Consider the following 15,273-nt stretch of genomic DNA (forward strand, 5'->3'; position numbering starts at 1 on the left):
AATGACTGTAAAACTGAAACTTTATCTGTGGCTCCACCCAAACTCTGCAACTGACGATTACTTACTGCTTGACTGGTAGAGCGAGGTGTGTAGAGAACTGGGAAAGAGAGATAACAACAACTATGTTTGTTTGTTCTTTTTCCTTGACTGTGCAGTACTGTTAGATACACTTTACTCTTTTCTGATATTTTACATACCAAGTTAATCAATAAGTGAAGAAAAATAGCTGTCAAATGTATTAATAACTAGAAAAAGCACATAGGTATACATCACTACTAAATGTCATCAAATTCCATCCATTACCTTTTGCGTTATGGCACTCACAGACAGACAAATACGGCTAAAAACAGAACCCCCTCTGTAGACGTCATGAATATCTTGTAATCTGCTGCTATTCTGAGGTTTCATATGCAACATTTAGTTTTACAAGATGAAGATGAATATACAGTATGAATCAGAATCAGAATCCTTTTATTGTCATTGCACATGTACAACGAAATTTGTAGCAGCAACCGAGTGTCAAAGTACGTAAAAAAGGTAATTAAAAAAAGGAAGAAGGTGTTCAGTGGAAAAGTAGATAAATAGATAGTATGTACAGTGTTTGTTACAATATATGCACATTGTCCTTGGGTGGTGTGTGTGTGTGTGTGTCAGTCAGTGTGAGTGTGTGTGTGTGTGTGTGTCAGTGTGTGTGTAGAAATGGCTTGTGGGTAAAAACCATCACTTTTTACATACATTGGAAAAAAGTTTAAGGACATTATGACGACCTTTGGATCGGATGAGACATTCACAAGTGTCTTTTTGTAACTATATTATGTTTGTGTTCATAGAGTCTCATGTTCCTCTACTTCCATCTTTGCTCTTTCTGCAGCTGCGCCTTAGCTCGCCACCTCATGGCGATTGCCATCATCACACAGCAAAGCATTAGGCAGAGGAAGGAGGCACAGACCACCAGGAGGTGCTCCTCTCCAAACTCCCTGATCAGCGCCGGCCGCCGCCACAGGAAGTCCTTGAACAGCGCCTCCTGTTGGATGAACATGCTGAAAGACAACATGACGTGGACGATCTGGTGGCTGTGAGCGACAATGTCGCAGTGGCCGGGGTAAAAGAGCTCAGGTACGGGGAAGGAGAAGAAGAAGGCTGACGGAAGAAACAACACCATCTAGCGGAGAGAGGAAAGTTAGTAAAATTATTCGGAACTTGGTTTTTGAACCAGCTGTTTTAAATTTAAACAAGTAGAATGAAAAGTAGAATGTGTTGTGAAACTGTTTGATTTTCATTTTATGGCGAGCGTTTACTCATGCAAAACATGTGGCTCTTTACGGTACTAAGAGAACAATGATTGGGAAGGTTGTGGTTGTCGACTATTGTTATACGACATTATTGCTCTGTGTCCACTGCTTACACAAGGTTCACAATGGATGTGTGTGCTCAACAAAGGAGAGGATAAGAGTTCTTTTGAAAGGCTCTCAAACATTAACGGAACCAAAGGGTCCAACTGGGAATCCCATCTCTAACCTGCAGGAAGTGCAGAGGCAGTGCAGAGTTGCTCTTCCAGCTGTAGGAGATGAGGCGGTGGGCAACAGGGTTGAAGACCACCATGAAGGCCACACCCATTGGGACCACCTGGCAGAGCTTCCTGTGCAGTGGACGGCAGAAATGAAGCGTTGCGTAGCAGCAGGTGGCGCAGGAGAGCCAGGAGAGGACGGCAGAGGCTGGGAGGAAGATCTGCAAACACCCACATCATCAGTACGTCGGAATGCAGTGTGTTCGAGACTGAGGATGGACGTAAAGCGCATTCACAGACCTGTGCTAGCATGCTTTGCTTCCAAGCATCGTCTGAGGTGTACAGATACAGAGCCATGGCACAGCTGTACTGGTAGACAGCCATGCACGCATAGTCCAGGAAGCAGAGTGAGTGATGTTCCATCTCTGAATGGGCCTGCAGGAGGTGAGCTGCAGCGCTGCAACGAGCAACCAATGGCAATTTTCCACTACACAGTTGCAGCACGACTCGACTTGGCACAGCTCAATTCTACTTGTTTTTTTTTTTTGCTTTTCCATTAATGATAGTACCTGGTACCTAGTTCTTTTTCAGTACCTGCTCTGGCAAGGTTCCAAGCGAGAGTGTCGGCATTGGAAGAGTCATGAGCGTGATGTGACGTTCACGTGCTGAAAGCTGGCGATCTTATTTCAGTTCAGTGACTGTGTCAGGCGGAGCCTGTGCTCAGGAAGTACTGAATTTATCTTTTGACTGATTCTGATTCTAATGATTCAGTACATGCTCGTCACTAGTTTGTGTGTTTGTGTCGTATAAAAACAACGCCATGGCAGTTTTGTGCAGCCATGCTATATGACAACCCTGCCCACATTCAGGAGGTACTATGGTAATGGGAAATTACAGGCCTGGTACCCAAACCCCCGAGTAGTGCTAGAGTGGAAAAGTGCCATAAGTAGTGAGTGAGCTGTAGTTTGTGTAGCAGCAGAGTCTGCAAATATCAACACAGACTCAGAAATCCCACAAAACCATAAAAAGCAAAAGAAGGTTTTATCAAGCGAAGTCCATCGGGCCAAACAGGAAAGTGACTGACTGCAAGTGAAGACTAGAGTGTTGCTACAGTCACTTCAAATTCTCCATTCACTGTTCAGAATATTCACGTGCAGTGCATCACGATGAGCCTGCAGTTCTACAAACTACACTTACGTTAACTCCTTTAAACACTGAAACATGGAGATTCTTTGCTGACTCACCTGCAGCTCAGGTATGTGATGGCAGAGAGTACGTAGAGGACCAGAGGCAGCGAGGATGCGTCCACAGAGAAGCCCTGACCTTCAGGACCCTGCAGGCGAAAACCCAGGATCCCCTGAGAGATCAGAGGTCAAAGAGGTCAGACACCTGGCAGTCAATCCGCAGGAGGTTAAGCAAACTGTACAGGACTGCACCAGTACCCCTCCCTGTAGAACGGCGAACACCAGGAACCTCATGGACATGCAGACAGCGGCCAGCAGGTGGCTCCACACATTCAGTGTCTCGTTGTGGATCTGGAAGAGACTGAGGATGTAACAGCGCCTCGAGAGGCCAACAGGCCGATACCCGGACAGGACGAACCGCTTCCGGTAGAGAGGGGGGACGTCCACATCCCGGACCGTCGGGGGGAGTGAGGGAAGGAGGTGCTTCAACGGACGGAGGAGGCTAAGGCATAGTGAGGGAGGGGCGCACGTCACCCGCGGCATGATGGGAGAAGTTTCAGGTGTGTGGGTTACTAGACAGGTGTGTGGTGGGTTACACAGGGGACACAAGAAAGACACCAATAAAGATACAAATTAAGATTAAAAAAGCTCGAAACTATTGCAGCAATGGAAGTTTTGATGACAATAATATAATAACCATAAGTATTATACAGTAAAGAGAAGATGCTTTTTTTTAATCATTCTTTTGCCTCTCCAGGGGTCACCCATGGTGTTTCCTGGTGCAGCACCCCCATTTGTCCCGGTTTGGGACTGACCGGCACTAGCACTGTACACAGGATGATGTGATTAACAGTTTACAATATAAACGCAAATTGAATCTATTAATAAAAAAACACAGAAAAAAATCATAATAACTTGATATTAAGTGGCGAGCCGCATAAAAATGGATTAGGCGCGGCATGTGCCCAACGGCCCACGAGTTTAAGACCTCTGCACTAGGCTATGGGCTGCCCAAGCTTATGAATCACTAAATATTTCCATCCAGCATCAGCTGGTGCCAATCCTAGCTGTATTGTGGGGGTTCCATTGAAAAAAAAAAAAAAAGGAAAGATTTAGAAATGCAACAGGTCACTGCCACCAACAAACTTACCTGAATGTTCTCTCAGCTCGAGGATGTGAACACAGACTCTCAACACTGCAGGAGACGGATGATATTATAATCCAGTCTATTTTCGGTGAAGTGGTGGAAGCTGTTGTGTCCGTCGTAGTTTTGTCCTGTCAGTGACTTGTATGTGGCGCAGTCCTGCAGCAGACCTCGGTCACTGTCACATGCAACCTGACAGACACACACACACACACACTTTTGTTTCCAGCTAATCAAGGCTGTTTTTTAGTCTGAATGAGTATTTTTTACTGCTGAGGATTGCAGATGTCATGGGACTCCACACACACACACACACACACACAGTGCAGCTATTCTTCTTAGGACACTGCATTGACTTCCATTCATTTGGACAGCCTATATAAAGCGTTATCCCAAACTTTAACAATAACCAGTTAATACCTAAAGCCAAGCTTGACCACAGTTCAAATATCATACCTAAATTCATGCCAGAAAAGAGGAAACAAATACACACATTTTCTGACCTATGCTAGTGTTTATCATTTAAAACTTTATTAAAATAACAGTCAAACTTGTATAAAATCACTTCCTTTTTTTTTTATAAATTTAACACAACCATGTTCCATCAGCAGATATGAATTACTGTTTTGGTTCAGTTCTGGCTGGTTTTGGCCAAGACACAGGTACAGCCCACAGACACAGACTGGAACGATGCGGTGTAGCAGCTGCCGCCCCGCTGTCGATGCAGGACCAGGACACTCTGGTAGATGGGAAGTGAGTTCAAGCTGGGCTTGTTTGGACTGGAGCACAAGCTGCTGCTGCACTCGGCCTCCCACAGTGTGGATGGGATCCGGTTCTTCACCGTGGACGACCTGAACGGAAAACAAAAAACACTACTGTCAATTCACAGTAAAAACATGAGTGTTGCTCAGGTGTTTGCGCCCTACACAGGTACGGAGGACCAGAGCAGTCAAAGCATCAGAGCTGCTGACTTTTTGTGTGTATGTTTATTATCTGACCTCCATTTCCACGTACACAGAGACCTGCGGTGAATGTTCCCCCCTCCTTCAGATACGGGGGAGATGTCTGAGGAGAACGCCAACATGGAGTCACATTCAGCTGTTACATTAGAGGAGGTGGAGGACACGACTACCCACAATACACTGCAACACACCTGGAGACAGGAAAGGATGGATGATAACTGTGTGAGCTTGTCTATCTCACCTTGATGACGCCAAAGTGGAGGTGAGTTTAGAAAAGATGTGACATCAGAACCAGAGTACAGTCACTGTGTATAATCAAAGTTTGCAAATCAACCTAAGTTTTGCTTAAAATTTCTTTTAAATCTGCACTTGTAAAAAACACCGACTTCACAGTTTAATTAATTAAATGATAAATGGCTTGTATTTCTATAGCACGTTTCTAGTCTTTATGAGCACACCCATTCAAGATCAACATAGGGTTTAGTGTCTTGCCCAATGACGCATGGGCATGTGGACTAGCTGAGCCAGAATCGAACCCACAAACTTCAAGTTGAAAGACAATTAGCTCTACCACTGCCACTGAGCTACTGAGTCATTAAAGAAGAACTTAGAATATAATAAAGGCATAGTTTATAAAAAGGGGACTCAGCAGTCAGGGTCAGGTGGATGTGAGCTCAGTGAAAACATGGCAACAGGAAAAAAACGATTTGAGCCGCTAAACATAAACGCTCACCAAATAAAATGTATGTCAGGTTAAGCAATCAGTATCTTTATGAATGTTTTCACTGATTTACCTGTGCTGTGAATCAGACATTTCCAACAAGGAACAACGACGCAAAGCAGCACAAATATTCTCAACATGTCAACGTCTTAAACTGACATCAGGTTAAACTATATCAGGTGAGCCTTTTTCTTAAGACGGCTAAATTGAGCATTGATGGAGAAGACGATACTCACCAGCAGTTTGCCGACATGGTGTCTCAGCTTCATGTTGTCAGCGTGGTCCTGTCTGGCTCCTGTGTGTGTGCGTGACTCTCAAATCGGGTTAATTTATGTTCATTTGTGAGATCTAATCATATACTTCGGAGCTGATAACTTAAGGGAGGGACCACAGGGGAGATTCCTGTTATCTCTCATGTCCATCTACTGTTTCACTACAGATTCAGGGGAGAGTCAAATCTGTATATTGTCTGATAACATCTGCTGAAAAAAGAAAAGACTCGGGGCACAAGACTGTTTCCCACACATAGCTTTTTATTTCTAGAGATGCTAAGTCTGCGTTCTAAATGTTAACCTCTCAAAATTCCCTGTCTATCTAAATGTATTGGAGTAGATTTGATGTTTTAATCAGTCAGCAGTTCACTTTCCCAAGCCTCACAAGATTACAGCCCATTTTAAATTCTAAGAATCTTCGGCCACCCACCAAATCACACATTATATATTATCTATTTTATAAACAGGCAGAAAGTTTTTTGTTAATTAAGTGAATTAAAAAAAAGATGATGACAAATGATATGTAATTTAAATCAATCTAACATTTCATTTGCTCAGGATTTACTTTACATTTTACTCTTTTTTTTAAGTGTTGTGTACAAAACAAAGCACTCTATCAATTATCATATATTTTCCAAATAATTTCATACAAATGGAACATAATTTGTTGTGGAACTTTAAAAAAAAACAAAAAGTCAATCCTAGATATCTTATGATTATTTGAAGCTGAATGACACTTAAAAAAAAGTATGGATGCAAACTGCCATTAAACTGTTAGAGCTTCTTCCTTTTCTATCATTATTATTATTATTAGAAACTACGCTATTGAAACTGTACTGTGACTATAATTATGATCAATATTATTCAGTAATTAATAGCAAAATAAGAATTATTTTGATTCCATTTGACAACAGAACAAAAAAACTGTCTTAAGTTAAAATATTTCAGAATAACATGAATGAATGCCAAATATCCTTTTTTTAAAAAGCTGAAGTATGTAACTTTTAAATCTAAATATACGTCTGTTATATCCAAACTATTGCCAAATGAGTTCACACAATGCCAGTTCAGCTCCACGAGATAATCACTTTTGTTCTGTTTTCATGCTACACATAGTGAGCAGCACTTTGTTTGAAAACAAAAAGCTAATGCTAAAAATATACCCAGCAGATCGCGATCATACGGTAATATTTCCTCCCACAGTCCAAACTCACTCAAACTAGATTAAGAGATTGACCCTAGATTTAAATGTGAGAGAGAGTGGTTGTTTGTGTGTACGTTAGCCCTGTAATGGACTGGTTACCCGTCCAGGTGTGCAATCGCTGTCAATCACAGTTGCTGCTGTTTCCTTCACTGTGCAGCTCCAATTAAGTTTCCCAGACACAGTCTGGACAAGTAACGCTGCATTCAAAGACACATTTACGACACATTACCACAGAAACACACATCACAAGACACCACTTTTTTTTCTTCTCTTTTTCATTGTGTGTGTGTTTACATGCAATGTAAATGTAAACACATACATGTGTTTACATTTAGTTAAGATGTGAATGTTTTTCATTCATATTATGCTCTATATTGTTTTTGTAGGAAAAAAGATGATACTACTGTGGAGCAGTAATAATAACATTTCAAAATAAAAAGAGGTTTATTATGAATTAAAGCAGAAGCACAAATGCTAGCAATAGCTGACATAATATGACATTATATCATTATATCATAAAATAAACATATTTTATTTTATGTTTTTTCCCCAATGTATTGTTTTATGTATTCAGTTTGATCATTTTGAGGTTCTTTGAATATCCTTGAATATCACAAATGTCCAGCTTCCAAATTTATTTTATTAATTACTAAACTCTATTTTCTAATTTAAATTGCAGTTAAATTAATGATATCATTTCAAAGGGGTTTTTACAGGATTTACAGAATTCAAGTTCAAGTTTCAGTTCGGCAAACTGATATTTACACTTTGGTTTTTACTGCAACAGTACGTTCATTTGTACACTTTTAGAAAAATGCTTTCTATCATTGCAAACAAATTCTCAGCTTTGCTGCTCCCTTGTGGTCGTTACAGAATCTGTGATTAACAGTTTTTTTTACAGAGACTAATTCAGTTAAATTTAACAAAAATGTAAAAACTAAATAAAAATAATAAATGTAATAGTTTCAGGCTGTCAGTCATCATCTACCGCTTTATCCTCCGCCAGAGGGTCGCGGGGGGTGCTGTGCCAATCTCAGCTACATCGGGCGATAGGCGGGGTACACCCTGGACAGTTCGCCAGTCCATCGCAGGGCTAGTTTCAGGCTGAAAAATATTTATTCACAACACAAGTGATTTGCTCTATGAAAAATCATTTTTCAACTAAATCAAAGTATCATACAAACAGTAGCTTGTGTCTGTGTTGAGTTTCCTGTTGCCATACATGGTTCTCAAAGAGGTTCCTGTGCTGTGACATCACAGTGACCTGCGGTTTGTCTGTGATGTGGTCGACTGAAGTCTGAAATGGAGCCGTCAGCATCTTTCTCTGACCTGCTTTAACTGACAGAGGAAACAAGAGGGAATAGGGACAATGCTGATTAATCAGCAGATTTTAATCTGGTTACCGTCAGTCGCCAACAGAGCGGGAAATGCTGTTGAGTCTCTTGTAAGCATTAGAGATACCCGTGCTCTTCATACTGTTACTGCAACAAGTCATATGTGTTTTGACCTGCAGATGGCACCAGAGAACATGCAACTTTTAGACCTGGGTGTAACTTTTTTTTCACTAGCAAATTTTTGAAATATATCAAGATAGACTGGATATGAAAATTGATTTTGTTGACATTCTGAAAACCAGAAATTTGTGGATATTACCTGCAGCAAAGCTCCCATTAGACCAGCCTTTCTCAAAGTGTGGTCCATAAGGGGACAAGCAAGTAACATATCATGTCTTAAAATTGAAAATGTTTTAATTTCAGTGTTTCTCAAACTGCCTGTGACATACAGTATATGTGTTGTTTTCAATATCAAATCAACTAGTTCATTTTAGTTGAAGTTATTTAGGGGCTATTTTGAGTTAAGTGGTCCGTGACTGTTTCTTTTTATGGGTTAAGTCAGGGTTGTCAAACGTACGGCCCGCGGGCCAGAACCGGCCCACAAGAGGGTCCAATCCGGCCCGCAGGATGAATTTGTGAAAGTTTTTATATACAATACTACATTTTTCAGTTCCAGATACATGTGACTAAATGTTGTGTGCCTTTATAAATCCACTGTGATCTGTGATTTGTAATTAACATGTGTAAATGGCATAATATTGCTGAAATTGCAATTATTTATCTCAAGAAATGTCAGGTCTTTCAAAATATGTTTTGTAAAACAAAAGGAAAAAATTAGGGGTTCTTGTTAATAGGTTATTATGCTATTATTTTACTGCTCCGGCCCACTTGAGATCAAATAGTGCTGTATGTGGCCCCTGAACTAAAATAAGTTTGACACCCCTGGGTTAAGTGGTCCTTGGTCTGAAAAAGTTTGAGAAACACTGGATTACACTGTCAATGACACTGGTCCGATCAAATTAAGTAACCCCCCCCCCCCTCACTAGAGGATAATTGGCCAGATTTGAGCTCTGGCCCTTTCAACAATCTAGGGTGCCTTCAGATTTAAAAAAAAAATTAAAAAAAAATCCTTAACTATTAAAATGTTATGTATTAGGCAACATAAGACGCAAAATTTTAATTTTGATCGTGAAACACGTTTTTTTTTTATCTCATCAATTTACAGTTTGATGAGATACAACAACTTCCAGTGTAATTTCTCTCTTTTACACACACACACCCACTACTTTCAGAAGTGTGCTGATTCCAGTCACCGGGTTTCAGTCTTAGAAAGTTGAAAACCTCCCTTATCAAACAGACCTCACTGTGGAGGGACTGATTTTCAAAGGTGATGGTGAAAACAGAAAACCGCAGTGAGTGGCCTCCACTGAGCTGTAGGTAGGTGGGGGCGTATCCGGCATCACTGTGGTTCAGGGATTACCAAAGATTACCACCAGTATGTACATTTCTCTGTGTAATAGAGGATTAGAACAAAGCTTAAATGTAACATTAGACAACAAAAACACGTTTTCTTTGAAATCTAAGCGTTATAATTACGGAGCCCCAGACATGACATGGTAAAAACAATAAATAAATTGTGCCCTCGAAGTAGGTATAATGTGCGCTATTTTGTGGGCGCAATTTATTTAATTTTTTTACCATGTCATGCTCCGTAGATAATGCACAGACCTGCATTTCAACTGCATATCATCACTGTTGTGCCTCATTTTATTAAAACTAAATGTATTCTATTCATATTTTAAGGTGTCTGTGAGGACAACTAGCAGCGATCCATCCATCCATCCATTGTCGACTGCTTCATCCTCCACATGCGAGTCGCGAGGCAATCGGTGCGAATCCCAGCGGACTGCAAAAGGCGAGTCAAACTATAAATTATAGACTTCATATACAGTCACAGTAACAATGGTGACCGCACACCACATATACACTGAAGTTACATTACGAATTTAATCAAATCACATCAACTTTATTTGTATTGTATGACATTATTAACATATGAGTGAAACACACACATATACACATCCAGTTTTATGGTGTGTGTGTGTTGAACAATGTTTATTTACGATAAAGAAACTGAGTATGAATTAAAGTAATTTAAACGATGTTGGACTTTCATTTATCTCACACACATTTCTTTTACTAAAGTAAGGTAAAGGCTACACGGTCGTGCAGGGGTTAGCATCGGTGCCTCACAGCAAGAAAATACATGAATGAAATCACTTCCATTCTTTTGCACGGCCTAAACAAAGCATTGTCCCTGATCTTAACCATAACGAGTTTATGTCTCACCCTCATCTTAAACTAACCATTATATAAATCTTAGCCCAAAAACTTAACTGGTTCTGCAGAAATGTGATTCTGCCTCATTAGGATAAGGCTGGTCTGCATGCGGACTACTGGTCCTGAGTTGGTCAGGGTTTATGCAAGAAAAGTCACGCACTAGAAACACAGATGTAAATATGATAAATGTAATCTGTGGCTCTGGGTAGATTAACTGACAGTGCTTTTCCTTTTCATACGCTTTCTGTAAGCGCCTTGGAAACAAGGGGACGACAAAAGAAGTAGCGTCTGTGAACTGATACAGAAAGTCATATCAGTTGAGAGATAAACATCAACTCATCAACCAAACCAGGTCAGAGGCGAGCTGACAGCGTGGGCTAAAGCAACAAAATACACATATACACACACACCATAGTGATGATGCTGCAATCTAAACCAGATACTCTGACTCACACCGCAACAGAAAACCAGGTCAGACTTTGCAGCATGCTAACATCCTGCTCTACACGACAACAGAGACAAGTCGGCAGGTAAGAAAGAGGGGACGAGCCCCCCCGTGTGAGTCAGGGGGCGCCTCGGTCTGGGGTCAAGAGAGGGAACCATGCTGTCACACCACTGTGTCAGACTGCCCAGAAGTTTCTCCTGTTGCAACATCAAAGCTGCCCGTGATGCAGATTCTGACATGTCGAAGAGGCGTTTTCACTGATTCACCTGCAGAACTGACGAGCGCAACAAAATCACTAAATACCAAAGAGAAAAAGTGTAATATTTCTTCAAAACCACGCTCTCAGATGAAAAAGTAGTCATTTAAATATAAACACAATTCAAACCTGTGTCAAATGAGTTCACACAGTGCTGATTAAGACTCTCTCTTTGTTTCAAACAATATTTTTTAATCTTTCGAGAATAAAGTTGTAATCTTTCAATAATCAAGTTGTAATATTAGGAGAATAAAGTCGTAATCTTTTAATAATCAAGTTGTAATATTAGGAGAATAAAGTCGTAATCTTTCAATAATCAAGTCATAAAATTAGGAGAATAAAGTCGTTATCGTTCAGGAATTAAGTCCTGATATTAAGAGATAAAGTCGTAATCTTCCAGTAATAAAGTTGTAATATTAGGAAAATAAAGTCGTAATCTTTTGAAAATAAAATCACAATCTTTGTAGAATAAAGTCGTTATGTTTTGAGAAAAAAGATGTAATCTTTCAAAAATAAAGTCATAATATTAGGATAATAAAGTCATAATATTATGAGAATAAAATTCTGATATTAGGAGAATAAAATCATAATTATTATTCAAGCAAAATCTCAGATGATCAGCTGCAACCTGTGTCAAGATGAGGAACACGGAGCATTTTGTGAAGTTATATTTTGGTTTGGGCTTCACAAATAAAAAAAAAAAACTTAATCTGTTGTCACATCAGCACCACATTATCTTTAGCATCAGGACTTGAAAGAATGTGAAACTGAGTCTGTTTCGAAGAGAGAATCACAAACGCAGACTTGGCGGAAATCAATCTCTTTTGTGGCGAAGGAAAGGACTGGTACTTGTCGACTGCAAGGCTACCGCTGATTATATCTGCATTCTGTTGCTATTTAATAATAATAATATTACGACTTTTTTTTAATATTATGACTTTATTCTCATTTGGCCATAATACTCCGTCGTACATTCCCGCGCTGCACACAGGAAGTGATTTGTTACGTGTCAGAACAGAACAGACAGAGGCAACCGTAACATTGTGCTAGTAAAGCAAGACGACCGCACAAAGGTCCTCTCTTGCAGGAGCGTGGCTGAAAACAAAGAAGCACCCACTAAAAGTTTCACTAGTGAATTGTTCTCCTCAAAAGGTCGCTTAGCAGTTCTTCACTATCGTCTACTTTTTGGAAGAAGAATGCAGCTTACAAACAACGTGACATTGTTTCTGTTCACAAAGACGAAAGAAGAGGCAGAATTATAATAAGTCATAAGTAATAATTATGACTTATTATTAAGTCGTGTTTTGCAATCCAAAGTGTCTCCAATTCCTGAACATGTCCAGATCATAATCTGTGCATTTACACTACAACTGTCATGGGATTAAACTCTCTGTGGCTGTAATTCAATTACCAATGACACATTTTAATATCAGGTGATAGATAGATAGATAGATAGATAGATAGATAGATAGATAGATAGATAGATAGATAGATAGATAGATAAATAGATAGATAGATAGATAAATAGATAGATTGTATATTCTTTTAAACTGATTAATTTTTTTACTCTGCTTTAATTCATCTGTTTGACTGTTCCATAATTTAACCCACGAGATTGAAACACACATGCTTGCCATCTAAAAGGTTTACTAAAACAGATTAGAGTGCCAAAATGGAGAAGCATCACTGGAAATCAACAATCATAGGACACAGAGAAATAATTTCAACAACGGCGGAACATTTTGAGTTGCTGTAAGCGGCCGTTGATGACTCTTTGATCTGGGGTAATTAGCTGTAACTTGCAAACGCGTGACACACTAGAGTTGAGTTTGAGAGTCGCCTCGTGGCGTTTGAAACTGAGTTTTACACCTACAAAGCACGAAGGTGTCGAAAGGTGAAGATTCTGCGACGACAAGGTGACCCATTTAAAACTTGCTGCAAGTTTTTGCTGCAGAATAATTCAATGTGAAAGTGGGTCAACCATTGGGCATGATCAAGAAAGAAAGAAAGAAAGAAAGAAAGAAAGAAAGAATGAAAGAAGTGACATCACCGGCGGAAGTGTGACGAAGTGCTCATCAGATAAAACGCTTAAATCTGCATGAACTTGTGAGAGAGACAACAGCTTTATAAGCAGCAGCAGATGACAAGACAGAGTAAACCTGAACCTCCATCTGAACCCGAGGAGCCTCCGAAGGAAGCAAAGAACTGCATAAAACAGACAAACAACGAATCTGAGAAGTAGAGCGACGTGTGAAGTTCAAAGAGAGAAGAATTCATGATGTTTTCAACAACAAACTCCACAGTGAAGGTAAGAGGAGCTTCATCACCTTTAACTTCTGTTGTTCTACACAAATCTGTGCAACTGAGGTTTGATGCTGTAAAAGTTGCAAATATGAATGTTACTCAAAATTTTCTTAGATTAGCTATAAATCTCATCTTTTGTTGAAATGTTAAAAATGAACAGAATTATGGATTTGTTGAGGCAAACTTGACCCAGGTTCGGGTCAAGTTTTGGAGAATAAAGTGGATTAAACTCAGATTAATTTAATGACACTGAGTTATATTAAACTTTAACATTAAAACACAGTTTTCCATCAAAAGGTGTGTCCTTCATAAAACCTGAATGTATAAACACCTACATATGAAGAGAATTTCAGTTTTCTACCTTTTAAGAAACCATAAATAATTCATTTGATGTATTTATTAAATAAAATGTAAAGTGTATCTATCTGTCAATCTTATATTCATAGCATGCAGATTAAATGTCGTGTGTGTCACATGTGATACACTAACAAGTTTATCCATAGTAGTTTATAATTTCGGCATTTTTTTTTTTAATCATTATCTTCTGATGAAAAATATCCCAATTTTATTTTCCCACGTTTTCCTCAGGCGACTTGTGTTGTGACAATGATGATGATGATGATGATGATGATGATGGTGATGGAGGCAGCAGCCATGCCGAAAGCGGGCAGCCATTCCAAACACCCGGGGAGGACACACAAGCGCACTGACGGTGATCACATAGAAACAGTCCCCTTGCAACTTGACCCCAGCTTTTTGGCTCCTAAAAACATCCGATCACTTCAGAACTCCTCCATCTCCCCATGGACGTACAGGTATGAACACATGCTTTTGTTTTGATCTAAACTAAAACAACCTTTAATTAACGATACAATTCAATAAACTTTTATTGTTCCTTCGTCCTCAGCGTCTCCCAAGACGAATCTCTGATCCCTCGGCTGTCGGAGGCGCGCTGTTTGCTGCGGGGCTGTCTGGATTCTGAGGGCCTCGAGGACCTGAGTCTGGAGTCCAAACCCATCATGCACCAGGTCCTGTTGCTGCGGCGGGTCAGGACGCAGGAGGCGGGGCGCGGCTACATCTACCAGCTGGAGTCCCACCTCATTGCAGTGGGCTGCACCTGCATCCGGCCCGTAGTCACCCTCCAACAGTGAAGACGAATCCAGAGCAGATCCTGGGTCAGCTGGACCCAAAAGAAGAATAAAAAAAAAATTTGATTTACAGTTAAGTTTAAAGATAGTAATCAGCAAAGTAGAGAAAGCACTGACAAACCCAGCATAAAAACTACTGATGGGAGGATAACACTTTTTTGTATCCGATACCGATATCACAAACTCGAGTATCTACCGATATTACAGCCCAAACATGACTCAGCTAAAAATGCTTTTGCTGATTTATTTTTATCTGACCAATATCCGATCCAATGATATTGTCCGGTATCAGACTGATACCGATACTGATCGCTAATTATTCTCATCTCCAACAAAACTATCAGTATCAGTGTGTCTCGTGCACCGTGTTTTATTTATGTCTTAATTTAATATGAATTGCATCTTATTTAAGTGATTTTGATATTTGATCAGTACATATTTATTGGTGATGT

The 15,273-nt window shown here is 39.9% G+C and overlaps 3 protein-coding genes across 3 annotated transcripts; 1 reads left to right on the forward strand and 2 right to left on the reverse strand.

The window, feature by feature from the left end:
- Positions 1–679: 679 nt before the first annotated feature.
- Positions 680–3,234, reverse strand: LOC131459838 (membrane progestin receptor beta-like). Its single transcript, XM_058629959.1, has 5 exons — positions 2,950–3,234; positions 2,752–2,864; positions 1,808–1,964; positions 1,519–1,728; positions 680–1,162 (listed from the first exon to the last, which is right to left on the reverse strand). Exons 1-5 carry the CDS (start codon positions 3,232–3,234, stop codon positions 845–847), a joined length of 1,083 nt encoding a protein of 360 aa, XP_058485942.1. The 3' UTR covers positions 680–844.
- Positions 3,235–4,466: 1,232 nt separating this feature from the next.
- On the reverse strand, positions 4,467–5,771 carry il17a/f2 (interleukin 17a/f2). Its single transcript, XM_058630014.1, has 4 exons — positions 5,755–5,771; positions 5,592–5,596; positions 4,834–5,038; positions 4,467–4,686 (listed from the first exon to the last, which is right to left on the reverse strand). Exons 1-4 carry the CDS (start codon positions 5,769–5,771, stop codon positions 4,467–4,469), a joined length of 447 nt encoding a protein of 148 aa, XP_058485997.1.
- Positions 5,772–13,563: 7,792 nt separating this feature from the next.
- il17a/f1 (interleukin 17a/f1) lies at positions 13,564–15,257 on the forward strand. The gene is made up of 3 exons (XM_058630045.1): positions 13,564–13,677; positions 14,262–14,488; positions 14,581–15,257. Exons 1-3 carry the CDS (start codon positions 13,645–13,647, stop codon positions 14,822–14,824), a joined length of 504 nt encoding a protein of 167 aa, XP_058486028.1. The 5' UTR covers positions 13,564–13,644; the 3' UTR covers positions 14,825–15,257.
- Positions 15,258–15,273: the final 16 nt, after the last annotated feature.

The sequence above is a fragment of the Solea solea genome, chromosome 5 (assembly GCF_958295425.1).
Source record: "Solea solea chromosome 5, fSolSol10.1, whole genome shotgun sequence".
Lineage (NCBI taxonomy): Eukaryota > Metazoa > Chordata > Actinopteri > Pleuronectiformes > Soleidae > Solea > Solea solea.